At 37.5% G+C, this 13,802-nt stretch overlaps 1 protein-coding gene across 1 annotated transcript in view; it reads right to left on the reverse strand.

The window, feature by feature from the left end:
• Nucleotides 1–13,802, reverse strand: part of LOC128741142 (neural-cadherin) — a 136,876-nt gene that overhangs the window by 57,353 nt on the left and 65,721 nt on the right. The window contains exon 5 of the mRNA XM_053836742.1: nucleotides 6,357–6,494. Within this exon, the coding sequence (XP_053692717.1) occupies nucleotides 6,357–6,494 (138 nt within the window). The remainder of the gene's footprint in view (nucleotides 1–6,356; nucleotides 6,495–13,802) is intronic.

Here is a 13,802-nt window from a genome sequence, read left to right on the forward strand (position 1 = left end):
TACAACCATGTAAATTGCAGCTCGTCCAAACATTAATACACCCAAATCTCGTTTTACGTCCACTACTGGGGGACGTGAAAAAATTGGTCGTATAAAAGTGGACGATAATTCAAATTTTGGATGAAAAACGAGTGGACGTTAATTAAAATATTGGACGTAAAACGAGAGGACGTTAACTCAAATTTTGGACGTAAAAAAAGAAGACGCTGGTTCGAATTTTTGGACGTAAAAAGAAAAGATGTTATTTCGAATTTTCTAAAACCACCTGATGATTTTTGACGACGACGTTAATTGGGCTAACAAAACTGGGCGACACAGTGGACCCAATTTTATCATACCGAACGCTTCACTTTTGTCAACATTAAACGTAATAATTCGCCTTGCTTCGAGATACCATTTGGCGTGCCTCAAGGTTACCATCTAGGGTCTCTGCTGTTTGTACTTTTCGTTAATGTTAAGTTTTGTTAAACATAGTTTCGATAAGCTTTCAAGTTCATCTAAGCTGATGTACGACTTAAAGATATTCCGCGAAATTAAAACCAGACTTGACTACTATACTCTTCAAAGCGATATTGAATCTCTTGTTGTAGTCTAAATGGTATACAAGTTAATGTCACGATATGTTGCGTTATATCATTTAGCCGTCTATGTGAGCCCCTGCGAAATGAGTACTCTATCGGGCCACATACGCCGAGTGCAGGTCATAAAAGATTAGGGCTATACTATTGATTCCAAAGCCAAATTCAACGAACCCATTTCAACGATCACTGCCTTCGCAATACTTGGATTCTTGAAAAGAAACACCAACGCATTCTAGGGTATATACGCCTTTAAATCATTGTACTATGTCTTGTCCACAGCATTCTGGAGTACGCTATTGTCGTGTGAGCACCATGTCATGCTATGCATATCAACAGTATAGAGGCCATTCAAAAGAATTTCTTGAGATTTGCTGTTCTGGAGCGATGCAGCAAACCTACCAGCCTAGAAAGTCGATTGCAGCTCTCTCTTAAGCCAGGCAGGCATCCATGTTCGCCGAAAGCAGCTCCGAAATTATATCCTACTGTGGCAACCATGCTATCTCACAACCCAAGCACCCTGCTGGTGGTCTTCAAGACCAACTTTGGTCTTAAATGCCATCATAAGAGTGCAATAAAACCGAAATTGTTACTTGGGAAACTACGGGTAGAACGAACCTTACTTAGGCTATATACTGCCGTGTTTTCAATAAAGTTGGTGAAGCTTTTGATTTTCAAATAAGTAAGACTGTTTATAGACGTAGAATTTAATCATTAGATCATTAGGGATGAATTTTTAGCTGATTAAGGTGAAACGGTACTGAATCCAAGCATGGCCGGAAAGATGGCGCCCAATTGGGTAAAAAATGCGTAATTTTTCAAGGGTGGTGTCTTCGGAGAAGTTTAATAATAAAATAGAGCGCATCTTTCTGCACTATTAGGGTGACCATGAATTCACCTATTAGGGTAATCAGGGCTTGTTCGTTCACTTTAACTCAATTTTGATTCATTTGACAGTACCATCTCAACCGAACCAAATTTGACAAAGTTGCGTATGGAACATTTGTAGAACTGGTTATCATCTTCAATTTTGCTGAATAAATTTTTGCTGTATCTGTTGTAGTTATGATGCTATAATGCTAGTATGTCACTAGTAACTAAATGAGCATTCATTTAGTCACTAACAAGATACTAGCGTTGTAGCACCGTAAATACGAAAGATACAGTAAAACTTTATTCAGCAAAATTGTAGATAATTACTGGTTCTGCAAATGTCCCATACATAACTTTGTCAAATTTTGCTCGACTGAGATGGTACTGTCAAATGAATCAACATTGAGTCAAAGTGAACGAACAAGCCCTGAGGGTAATACAAACTTGTGTTTTTGAAATAAATTTAAAAAAAATTTTTTTTTCTTCAAAAAGTTGCAGAACATTCTGAAATAGCGCTTAAAAATTAATTATGCTTATTATTTTGCACACGATTTTTTTACTGCTTTCGAGTGTTCTACAAAGTTAGTCCATTACAAATATTTTATAAAGTTTTTGTTCTTCCTTTATGAAAAAAAAACAAAGATTTTTTTAATCGGGCAAAAAAAAATGCGATTTAAGGATTTTTACTTAAAACTTTAAACGTGAAAACCAAATCTATTCTTGATTTTCATACACACGTTATTATTTTCCATGCAAAAAACTACAAATACAACTACAAATGTCTGTTCGAAAACAGACACTGAGGAAGCCTGCAAGTCATAGGCGAAATACGTATCTGTCATTGAATAAAATACACATAGTAGAATTAAATTGGATAAGTTTTCTTATTTTTCACAATAGTTTGCTATAACGTAAAAATGAGTTATTTTTGAGGTTTATGTCTTCATAGTGTATGCTAAAATACTGAACTGAATAACTTGTAGAACACTCGAAAGCAGTAAAAAACCGTGTGCAAAGTTATTGAGCATAATTGATTATTATATTATATACATCACTAGCTGACCCGACAAACTTCGTATTGCCACAAATTAACCTGTGTTGTACATAAATCATGAATCTCGGATGATCTTTGTCACAATCTCGAGTTTTGCAAGCCCCCCAGTGGGCGGCGCTTCCGACGGCGGGTCACCGGCAACACTCGCGACCGTCTCGTCCTGAATGATCTAGTGTTACTATAGATAGTTTTTGTGGTCTTGTATAGACTAATGTTTTATGGAAGAGTCTCGAATTTCTCGAGTTCGATTAGTTTTTGAGTTTCGCAAAAATTTCTGTTTTATTTGTATGAGTCCGTATCCCCCTACCACAGGGGTGAGAGGTTCTAACTATCGTAAAATAAATTCAAGACTCCAAAATCTCCCACATGCCAAATTTGGTTCCATTTGCTTGATTAGTTCTCAAGTTATAAGGAAATTTGAATTTCATTTGTATGGGAGCTCCCCTCTTAAAAGGGAAGGGGTCGTAATTCACCATAGAAAAAATTTCTGCCATCTAAAACTCCCACATGCCAAATTTGGTTCCATTTGATTGATTAGTTCTCGAGTTATGAGGAAATTTGAATTTCATTTGTATAGGAGCCCCCCCTCCTAAAGTGGGTAGGGGTCCCAATTCATCATAGAAAAAAATTTTGTCTCCAAAAACACCCACATGCCAAATTTGGTTCCATTTGCTTAATTACTTCTCGAGTTATGAGGAAAATTGTGTTTCTTTGGTACAGGAGCCCCCCCTCTTAAAGTGGGGAGGGGTCCTAATTTTCTATAGAAAATATTCTTGCCCTCGAAAACCTTCACATGCCAAATTTGGTTCCATTTGCTTGATTAGTTCTCGAGTTATGAGGAAATTTGTATTTCGTTTGTATAGGAGCCCCCCTCTTAAAGTTGGGAGGGGTCCTAATTCACCATAGAAAATATTCTTGCCCTCGAAAACTCTCACATGCCAAATTTGGTTTCATTTGCTTGATTAGCTCTCGAGTTATGAGGAAATTTGTATTTCATTTGTATAGGAGCCCCCCCTCCTAAAGTGAGGAGGGGTCCCCGTTCATCATAGAAAAAAATTTTGTCTCCAACAACACCCACGTGTCAAATTTGGTTCCATTTGCTTGATTAGTTCTCGAGTTATGAGGAAATTTGTATTTCGTTTGTATAGGAGCCCCCCCTCTTAAAGTGGGGAGGGGTTCTAATTCACCATAGAAAATATTCTTGCTCTCGAAAACTTTCACATGCCAAATTTTTTTCGATTTGCTTGATTAGTTCTTCAGTTATGAGGAAATTTGTATTTCATGTGTATAGGATCCCCCCCTCCTAAAACGGGGAGGGGTCCCAATTCATCATAGAAAAAATTTTTGTCTCCAAAAACACCCACATGCCAAATTTGGTTCCATTTGCTTAATTACTTCTCGAGTTATGAGGAAAATTGTGTTTCTTTGGTACAGGAGCCCCCCCCTCTTAAAGTGGGGAGGGGTCCTAATTTACTATAGAAAATATACTTGCCCTCGAAAACCTTCACATGCCAAATTTGGTTCGATTTGCTTGATTAGTTCTCGAGTTATGAGGAAATTTGTATGGAAGCCCCCCCCTTTTAAAGAGGAGAGGAGTTATAATTCCCCTTATAAAGAGGGGAGGGGTCTCAATTTACCATAGAATAAATTCTTGTCACCGAAAACACCCACATGCCAAAATTTGTTCTATTTGCTTGATTAGTTGTCGAGTTATGCAGAAATTTGTGTTTCATTTGTATGGGAGCCCCCCCTCTTAGTGGGGGGAGGGGTTTCTAACCATCACTAAAACCTTTCCTGGCCCTAAAAAACCTCTACATGCATATTTTCATGCCGATTGGTTAAGTAGTTTTCGATTCTATAAGGAACATACGGACAGACAGACAGACAGACAGACAGAAATCCTTCTTTATAGGTATAGATTATATTTCGCAATCGATAAGAGATAGATAGTTAATATATTCAGCAAAGTTGTTTATTTCAGTATGCTCTGCAAATTTTTGAAGAAAACATTTTATTTTTTGAAATTATAAAAACAAAAGTTCGTATCACCCTAATATTGCAGGAAGATATTATTAAACTTCTCCGAAGACACCACGCTTGAAAAATTACGCTTTTTTACCCAATTGCTAATGTCCGCTATTTTCAAAATTTGCCCACTGTGCCATGTGAGGATGTGGCCAACAGTGATTACTTTTTCCCATTTTATTTAATCGGAGGTCCCTTGACTGCCTTACCGCAACCATCATTCAGAAGCATCAACATTGGACATGTAGATCGATGGCAATACCTGAAACTAATGTGTCAACAATTTTGGCGATTTTGAAGCAACGAATACCTTAATATTTTGCAGCTTCGTAACAGGAATCAACATATTACTGTGAGACATGAATCACTCGAATGTAAAATGAATCATATAACAGCAGGCAGTGTTGGGCACCGCTAATTCGCTAATTCGCTAACCGACCAATCGAGAAACGCTAGTTATACTTTATAATTTATACTCAGACTAGCCGAATTGTTGCTGGGCCATGATTCCAAATGAAGTGCCGCTGTTTATTTTAAAATTAATAAACTGTAAAGCATTTTATCCATTATAATAGGTTTTGATCTTAGGTAAATTAAGAAAAGTCATGGAATAAATGTAAATTACAAATAATTTGTACAGCGATAGATTACAATGCGAGTAATTGCGATATGTTCAAGAATAAACAGTAACTGTTAATTTGCAGTTTGCGATTAGTGATTAGCGAAATTTCCACGATTATCGAGCAAATTGTATTGGTTAGCGAATTAGCGAATTAGCGGTGCCCAACACTGACAGCAGGTTTTACTTGTTACGACGGTTAGGACAGAGCGATTGACGTCACCATCGCCGGTTATAAGCACAGGCGTCCTATCAACATAATCTATGTCCTGCCAGACCGGCAACGGGGGAAGATGTTCCGTCTGACGCGGTATATCCCACAAAAAATCTGCAGCACCGTGCCAATTCAGGGTGTTAGGCACTAATCCAATTAAGCATAGTTTCACGAATAAAAATAGTGGTTTCAACAAAATTTATGATTGTTTTGCGTACAGAAAGAAGTTTTATTTGGTTTCAACTGAACTGTACGATTGAAGCAAAAATATTTGTTTTCATATCACTGTTAAATTGTAAAAAAAAATTCTTTACTGTTGATTCAAACAGGTTACTATTTCATGATTACACCACAATTTCAGGTTGTTCATAGCTTGAAACAGATTAGAATTATTCTTTTCCTTGTTGAAAACGAGATGAAGATTGACTTAACTGCTTTAAATACCGCACCATTATGTTGAGTGCGTTTTCTTAATGTATTATCTTAATCATAAATTTCAAAGAATTCGTAGCAGTTTCTTCAGCTATTATTTGGTGATTTTAATATATCCGCAAAAGAAAATTTATTTCTTCCATCAAAGCGACTAGGTATAATCGTGGATATGATTCAAAGAATTTTGTGTGATTTTTCCCAAGAATTCGAGATTAATTTTAACATTCTTCCGTTGATAAATAATTGTATGGAATTCAAAGTGAATTTTTTTTGTTACAGCGTGCTGATCTAATTGCTCTATTTCGATGATATACCTTTCAGATCGTGGAATATGCTTTGAATGAAAACGATTTCATGATGATAGATTTTCATCAATGGCAAACACATGTAATATGATACCTTCTAGGTCTGTTTCATGACATGATGCCCGAATGATTCTGTACGAATCCTGTACACACTGTTATTAATAATTCTGCGTAAACCCTCGAACGTAACCATTGTACGAACGCACTGCAGTAACATACATTTACAACAGGGAAATATTTACCCAATCACACTTACCTTTAGGACGAAAATTTCTCCGGTGGTGCGATTGATGTCGAACTTGCTGTTCGCTGGATTATCCGGATCGATGCCCTGACCCGTAAGGAAGTACACGATATTCTGCGGACGGTCCTTATCGCCGTCGCTGGCCGTCACCTGTGTGTTTGCGTGTTTGTGTGGGTAGCATCCATCCAACATCCCGAAGGCGGTCCGGTCCGGATCCGGTGGCGGCAGTATGGGGGGCGGGAAAATGGAAAATTTAATTAACATTACACGATCGATCGCACCGGAAAGGGAAATGATTATTGCCGAAAGCACTCGCAATGCAGCTAGCTGCTGCGAGCAATCGCAAAACCTACGGGCTTTGAACATTTCTTTGCTGGCCTCCTATCTGCGGTTTCCGGTTCTTATGCAACTTGGGCAGAAAGTGGAAGGAAAATAAATTAATCTTCAAATTAGATTGTGCCGTTATCACATACGACGCAGCAGCTCTGCTGCTCTGCTCATGCCAGTAGGTAGCAGTGACTCCGCTTGAACTGTGTCGAGCTGGCTTCGGGTTACGTGCCTCCCGGCAGATCGAAGGCGCGCGCCGGCAGGGCCGCAGATAGAAGGCAAGCACATTTTCCCGGCATGGTGGCGTTATTAAGGGTGGTCATATTTCCATATGCATTTGTCAAACGTGTGCCCGACACGCCGGAAGTAAGCTTCTACTTTACGGGGAGAGAGGGATTAAATGTTATACTAATAAAATGCAGCCTGGGACATGCGAGAAAATTAATCAAAAACTGAAACCGGCTTAAGATATATATGGATGAGAGTAATGGAAAGCAACACATACGCAGTAGCAGGATGGAATTTTTGATTAGGAGGCAGCACATGCTGCATGCGAGTTAAATTAAACTAAGTTAGTTTCAAAATGCAAGGGACGTTTACAGTTAGCCAGGTGCACGACTTTCAACACACCCATGTAGGTGGGAGGTAATTTTCTTAACCTAAATTATGAGTGATTGTTCTGCACTCTTCATCATTAAGCTAGTGGGGGAAAATAGTTAATTTAGGACGGATGTAATGGAATGGTACCTGGAAGGGGAACTCATTTCATCAGACTCAGTTTATGTAGAAATTAAGGTCGGGTTCATCATTTTACGACGCAACTTGGGACAGCATAAAATGTATGATATAATTTGCATTGCAACTTTGATGTTGAGTAGGGTTGATTTTTGCTTAAAGTAATTCTGTATCCCTTGTCACATACCGTTTTACCTATATCGCCCGTATCCGGAACCATAAAATGTTTACCATTTTATACATTTCAATTTCAATTTTTCATCCAATGGTGTATAATAATTAGCTGATTACATCTTGCTTGGGAAAAAATCATCTACAGTTCAGTTCACCAGGTGTTGAGTTGAAAACTAATTCCCAGGAAAACACGTCGAAACAAAGTTCTCAAAACTGAGTAAAAAAAAAATACCAATTGCTGACCCACTCTCAAGAAACTGGTGTCAATTTGAATCAAGATTGGGCAGGAAAAAAAAAACTTTATGAAAGTGAAAGAAATATAAAACGATACTGAAGAGAAAAGAATTACATTTTTACAAGTAAACTTTATTTGCCTGCTGGCGCAGTTTGTCCTCGAGGCAGCGAGTCGAAATGACCAACTGCAGCAGGGAGGGAGTGAAGTGAACTTAGAAAGAAAAGCTTTCGTAATTGTCTTGTCGTTTGAATACAACTACAAAAGAAACACACAAAAAAACTAAATAAAACAAACAGCAAAGTTTTTCCCTTGCGAGGCTGCACTCTGTATGTTCGGTGCAAGGCGCGAATCGACTGTTTGCGTTTCCTAGCCTGGCAGCCAATCCTAGTTGTTGTTGAACGTAGTAGTACAAGTTTTGCCGAAATGAATGGACGACTGCGCAGCGCAAAATTGGTCTGTCCAGAGCACATTATTCTAACGAGATTTTAATTGAATTTTCAGCGCTGCCGACCGTAGGAGGTTCGTGTTATCTGATGGTTCGAAGCATAGAGAAACGGCTGTTTTTTGGGGTCAGAAGCAGCCAATTTGATTTGGAGCGATACTCTCGTAGGTTGTACGGCAAACGGATTTCTTTTTTTGTCGAAGCTGTATAGATCCAGCCGAAGTTCAATTTCAGTTTTGCTTCACTTGAACGGACTTTGACGTTCGAACAGCCGCTGTCGACTTGTTCGGGTAGAGAAAAGATGAATGTCGCTGGCCATTCTGAGTTTCAATCGTTCGTTGACTATATTCGGAATTTTACTAATTGTTTGGTTTGTTAGGAAACTTAGGATTTTTGGATGGCTGAAATACTTCAATTTTTAGCTCTTCTTCATTGTAAAACAGACGAGTTTAAGCTGACTTTCCAATCCACAAAAAGATGGTTGTTTGACAGCGATAAAAAAAATAACTCCAGCATTGACAAAAACAAAAAATCAAATTTGAAACGTTAAACAAATTTACAAGGCAGACTAGCCAGCAGAGTCGCTCCCATTCAGGACCTGACTATCATACGTCAGATGATGGTCGTCTTCTCGAGAAATTTTGCCACTTGAGAGCTGGCTGTGAAAACTTTTCGAATTTAGAAGCGCTCTCAAGCACCCAACCAAGGCGCGCGGTGGCGATGGTGAATGTTTGCAATAGAAATTGAAGCTTCTTTCAGATTATCCACTCGCTTGCTTGCTTGACCCAGTCAGGAAAATTTTACCTCCTGTCTGACGGAGCTGAAAAGACCGACCGACTGACTGACTGATTCCGGTAACGAACAACAACAGGTGGGCAAAATCTTTTGGTGCCGCCAGAAGAAAAGCGCCAGCAAACCTAGGGTAAATGAAAAGATTTTGCGGCAGAAGCGCGCCTGGCTTGGTTTGCGGGGTGAAGGGGATGGTTTTTCTTCGCTCTTAAAGTTGGGTTACAGAAAGCAATTGAAGTTGGTTTTGGCTGACATGAGCGTTCTCAGTGGATACTGTTTTTTTATCGTTTCAGTTATGAAGCAATTAAATTTTGCTTCTCTGGCTGTGTCGTCCTAGATCTATTCATTGTCAAACAAAAAAAAAGTTTTTTGACTGTTGAATATTAAATCCGACGTTCGAGATAAGTTTTATTGATCGACTTTATTTCAAACTTTTTATAGCTTATGTGCGGGCATAGTTAATGGATTTATGAACGAAAACTGCATATTGCTACGTTCCCGGAAAACCCCAAGGAAAATTTTTCGATCTTCTTGAACATCGCTTACATTAAACATTCATTATTTTTAAAACAAGCATAGCAGAATAATTTTTCCACGAATGTGTTTGCACGTTTTCTCAGCAAGCTACCTATAATAATTAACATCTGGAAAGATTTTTCCGCATAATTTTATCAATTCTCCAAGAAGAAAACATAATTCTTCCGTAATTTTTCGAATTTTCCACCATTCCAGAGATTTTTTTCCAGATATTATTTCTCATAGATCGCTGAAAAAGTTTGCTTACAGATTGCTTTTTGTATCAACACTTTCCTTCTACGATGTTTGTTTATGAATTATGACTTTTGAAAATAAGTTAGGTGTGAGAAAATAGAAAAATTTCCCTTAGTTTCCCGGGAAAGTCCTGAAAATTTTTAAACATAATTTTCGTTCACAAATTTATTACCTATCCAAGCGAATAAATTTGAATTGAAGTAAAATTGGATTGAGATTCGAATTGGCTTGGATTTGGATTGGATTTGGATTGGATTTGGATTGGATTTGGATTGGATTTGGATTGGATTTGGATTTGGATTGGATTTGGATTGGATTTGGATTGGATTTGGATTGGATTTGGACTGGATTGGATTCGTTCTGGATTCGATTGGATTGGGTTGGATTAGATTTGGATTAGATTTGGATTGGATTTGAATTGGATTCGGATTGGGTTTGTATCGGATTTCGAATAAATTTGGATTGGATCTGGATGGAAACCAGATTGGAATTTAGTTGAGTGGAAATTAGATTGGTTTTGGATAGGATTGGACTGAATTGGATTCCGAAAGGATTTTGATTTGATCTGGGTTAGACTTGGATTTGGACTGCATTTGGATTTAATTTGGAATGGATTAGGAAGAAATTTGGATTGGATTGGGATTGTAGTTGGATTGGATTTGGATTGAATTCAGATTGGATTGGATTAGGATTATATTTCGATTGGATTTGGACAGGTTGATTGGATTTGGACAGGATTCGGACTGGATTTGGATTGAAGTTGGATTCGAATTGGATTGCATTGGATTGAATTGGATTGAATTCGGACTAGAATGAATTGGATTGGATTTGGATTGGATTTGGATTGGATTTGGATTGGATTTGGATTGGATTTGGATTGGATTGGATTTGGATTGGATTTGGATTGGATTTGGATTGGATTTGGATAGGATTTGGATTGGATTTGGATTGGATTTGGATTGGATTTGGATTGGATTTGGATTGGATTTGGATTGGATTAGATTAGGATTATATTTCGATTGGATTTAGATTGGATTTGGACAGGTTGATTGGATTTGGACAGGATTCGGACTGGATTTGGATTGAAGTTGGATTGGAATGGATTCGAATTGGATTGCATTGGATTGAATTCGGACTAGAATGAATTGAATTGGATTTTGATTTGGATTTGGATTGGATTTGAATTGGATTTGGATTGGCTTCAGATTGGATTTGAATTGGATTGGATTCGGATTGGGTTAGAATTGGATAGGGTTGGATTTGGATTGGATTTGAATAAGATTTTATTAAATTTGGAATGGTTTGGATTGGATTTGGATTGGATTTGGATTGGATTTGGATTGGATTTGGATTGGATTTGGATTGGATTTGGATTGGATTTGGTTTGGATTTGGATTGAATTTGGATCGGATTTGGATTGTATTTGTATTGGATTTGGATTGGATTTGGATTGGATTTGGATTGGATTTGGATTGGATTTAGATTGGATTTGGATTGGATTTGGATTGGATTTGGATTGGATTTGGATTGGATTTGGATTGGATTTGGATTGGATTTGGATTGGATTTGGATTGGATTTGGATTGGATTTGGATTGGATTTGGATTGGATTTGGATTGCATTTGGATTGGATTTGGATTGGATTTGGATTGGATTTGGATTGGATTTGGATTGGATTTGGATTGGATTTGGATTGGATTTGGATTGGATTTGGATTGGATTTGGATTGGATTTGGATTGGATTTGGATTGGATTTGGATTGGATTTGGATTGGATTTGGATTGGATTTGGATTGGATTTGGATTGGATTTGGATTGGATTTGGATTGGATTTGGATTTGATTTGGATTGGATTTGGATTGGATTTGGATTGGATTTGGATTGGATTTGGATTGGATTTGGATTGGATTTGGATTGGATTTGGATTGGATTTGGATTGGATTTGGATTGGGTTTGGATTGGATTTGGATTGGATTTGGATTGGATTTGGATTGGATTTGGATTGGATTTGGATTGGATTTGGATTGGATTTGGATTGGATTTGGATTGCATTTGGATTGGATTTGGATTGGATTTGGATTGGATTTGGATTGGATTTGGATTGGATTTGGATTGGATTTGGATTGGATTTGGATTGGATTTGGATTGGATTTGGATTGGATTTGGATTGGATTTGGATTGGATTTGGATTGGATTTGGATTGGATTTGGATTGGATTTGGATTGGATTTGGATTGGATTTGGATTGGATTTGGATTGGATTTGGATTGGATTTGGATTGGATTTGGATTGGATTTGGATTGGATTTGGATTTGATTTGGATTGGATTTGGATTGGATTTGGATTGGATTTGGATTGCATTTGGATTGGATTTGGATTGGATTTGGATTGGATTTGGATTGGATTTGGATTTGATTTGGATTGGATTTGGATTGGATTTGGATTGGATTTGGATTGGATTTGGATTGGATTTGGATTGGATTTGGATTGGATTTGGATTGGATTTGGATTGGATTTGGATTGGATTTGGATTGGATTTGGATTGGATTTGGATTTGATTTGGATTGGATTTGGATTGGATTTGGATTGGATTTGGATTGGATTTGGATTGGATTTGGATTGGATTTGGATTGGATTTGGATTGGATTTGGATTGGATTTGGATTGGATTTGGATTGGATTTGGATTGTATTTGTATTGGATTTGGATTGGATTTGGATTGGATTTGGATTGGATTTGGATTGGATTTAGATTGGATTTGGATTGGATTTGGATTGGATTTGGATTGGATTTGGATTGGATTTGGATTGGATTTGGATTGGATTTGGATTGGATTTGGATTGGATTTGGATTGGATTTGGATTGGATTTGGATTGCATTTGGATTGGATTTGGATTGGATTTGGATTGGATTTGGATTGGATTTGGATTGGATTTGGATTGGATTTGGATTGGATTTGGATTGGATTTGGATTGGATTTGGATTGGATTTGGATTGGATTTGGATTGGATTTGGATTGGATTTGGATTGGATTTGGATTGGATTTGGATTGGATTTGGATTGGATTTGGATTGGATTTGGATTGGATTTGGATTGGATTTGGATTGGATTTGGATTGGATTTGGATTGGATTTGGATTTGATTTGGATTGGATTTGGATTGGATTTGGATTGGATTTGGATTGGATTTGGATTGGATTTGGATTGGATTTGGATTGGATTTGGATTGGATTTGGATTGGATTTGGATTGCATTTGGATTGGATTTGGATTGGATTTGGATTGGATTTGGATTGGATTTGGATTGGATTTGGATTGGATTTGGATTGGATTTGGATTGGATTTGGATTGGATTTGGATTAGATTTGGATTGGATTTGGATTGGATTTGGATTGGATTGGATTTGGATTGGATTTGGATTGGATTTGGATTGGATTTGGATAGGATTTGGATTGGATTTGGATTGGATTTGGATTGGATTTGGATTGGATTTGGATTGGATTTGGATTGGATTTGGATTGGATTTGGATTGGATTAGATTAGGATTAGATTAGGATTATATTTCGATTGGATTTAGATTGGATTTGGACAGGTTGATTGGATTTGGACAGGATTCGGACTGGATTTGGATTGAAGTTGGATTGGAATGGATTCGAATTGGATTGCATTGGATTGAATTCGGACTAGAATGAATTGAATTGGATTTTGATTTGGATTTGGATTGGATTTGAATTGGATTTGGATTGGCTTCAGATTGGATTTGAATTGGATTGGATTCGGATTGGGTTAGAATTGGATAGGGTTGGATTTGGATTGGATTTGAATAAGATTTTATTAAATTTGGAATGGTTTGGATTGGATTTGGATTGGATTTGGATTGGATTTGGATTGGATTTGGATTGGATTTGGATTGGATTTGGATTGGATTTGGATTGGATTTGGATTGGATTTGGATTGGATTTGGATTGGATTTGGATTGGATTTGGATTGG

This window comes from Sabethes cyaneus, chromosome 3 (genome assembly GCF_943734655.1).
Source record: "Sabethes cyaneus chromosome 3, idSabCyanKW18_F2, whole genome shotgun sequence".
Lineage (NCBI taxonomy): Eukaryota > Metazoa > Arthropoda > Insecta > Diptera > Culicidae > Sabethes > Sabethes cyaneus.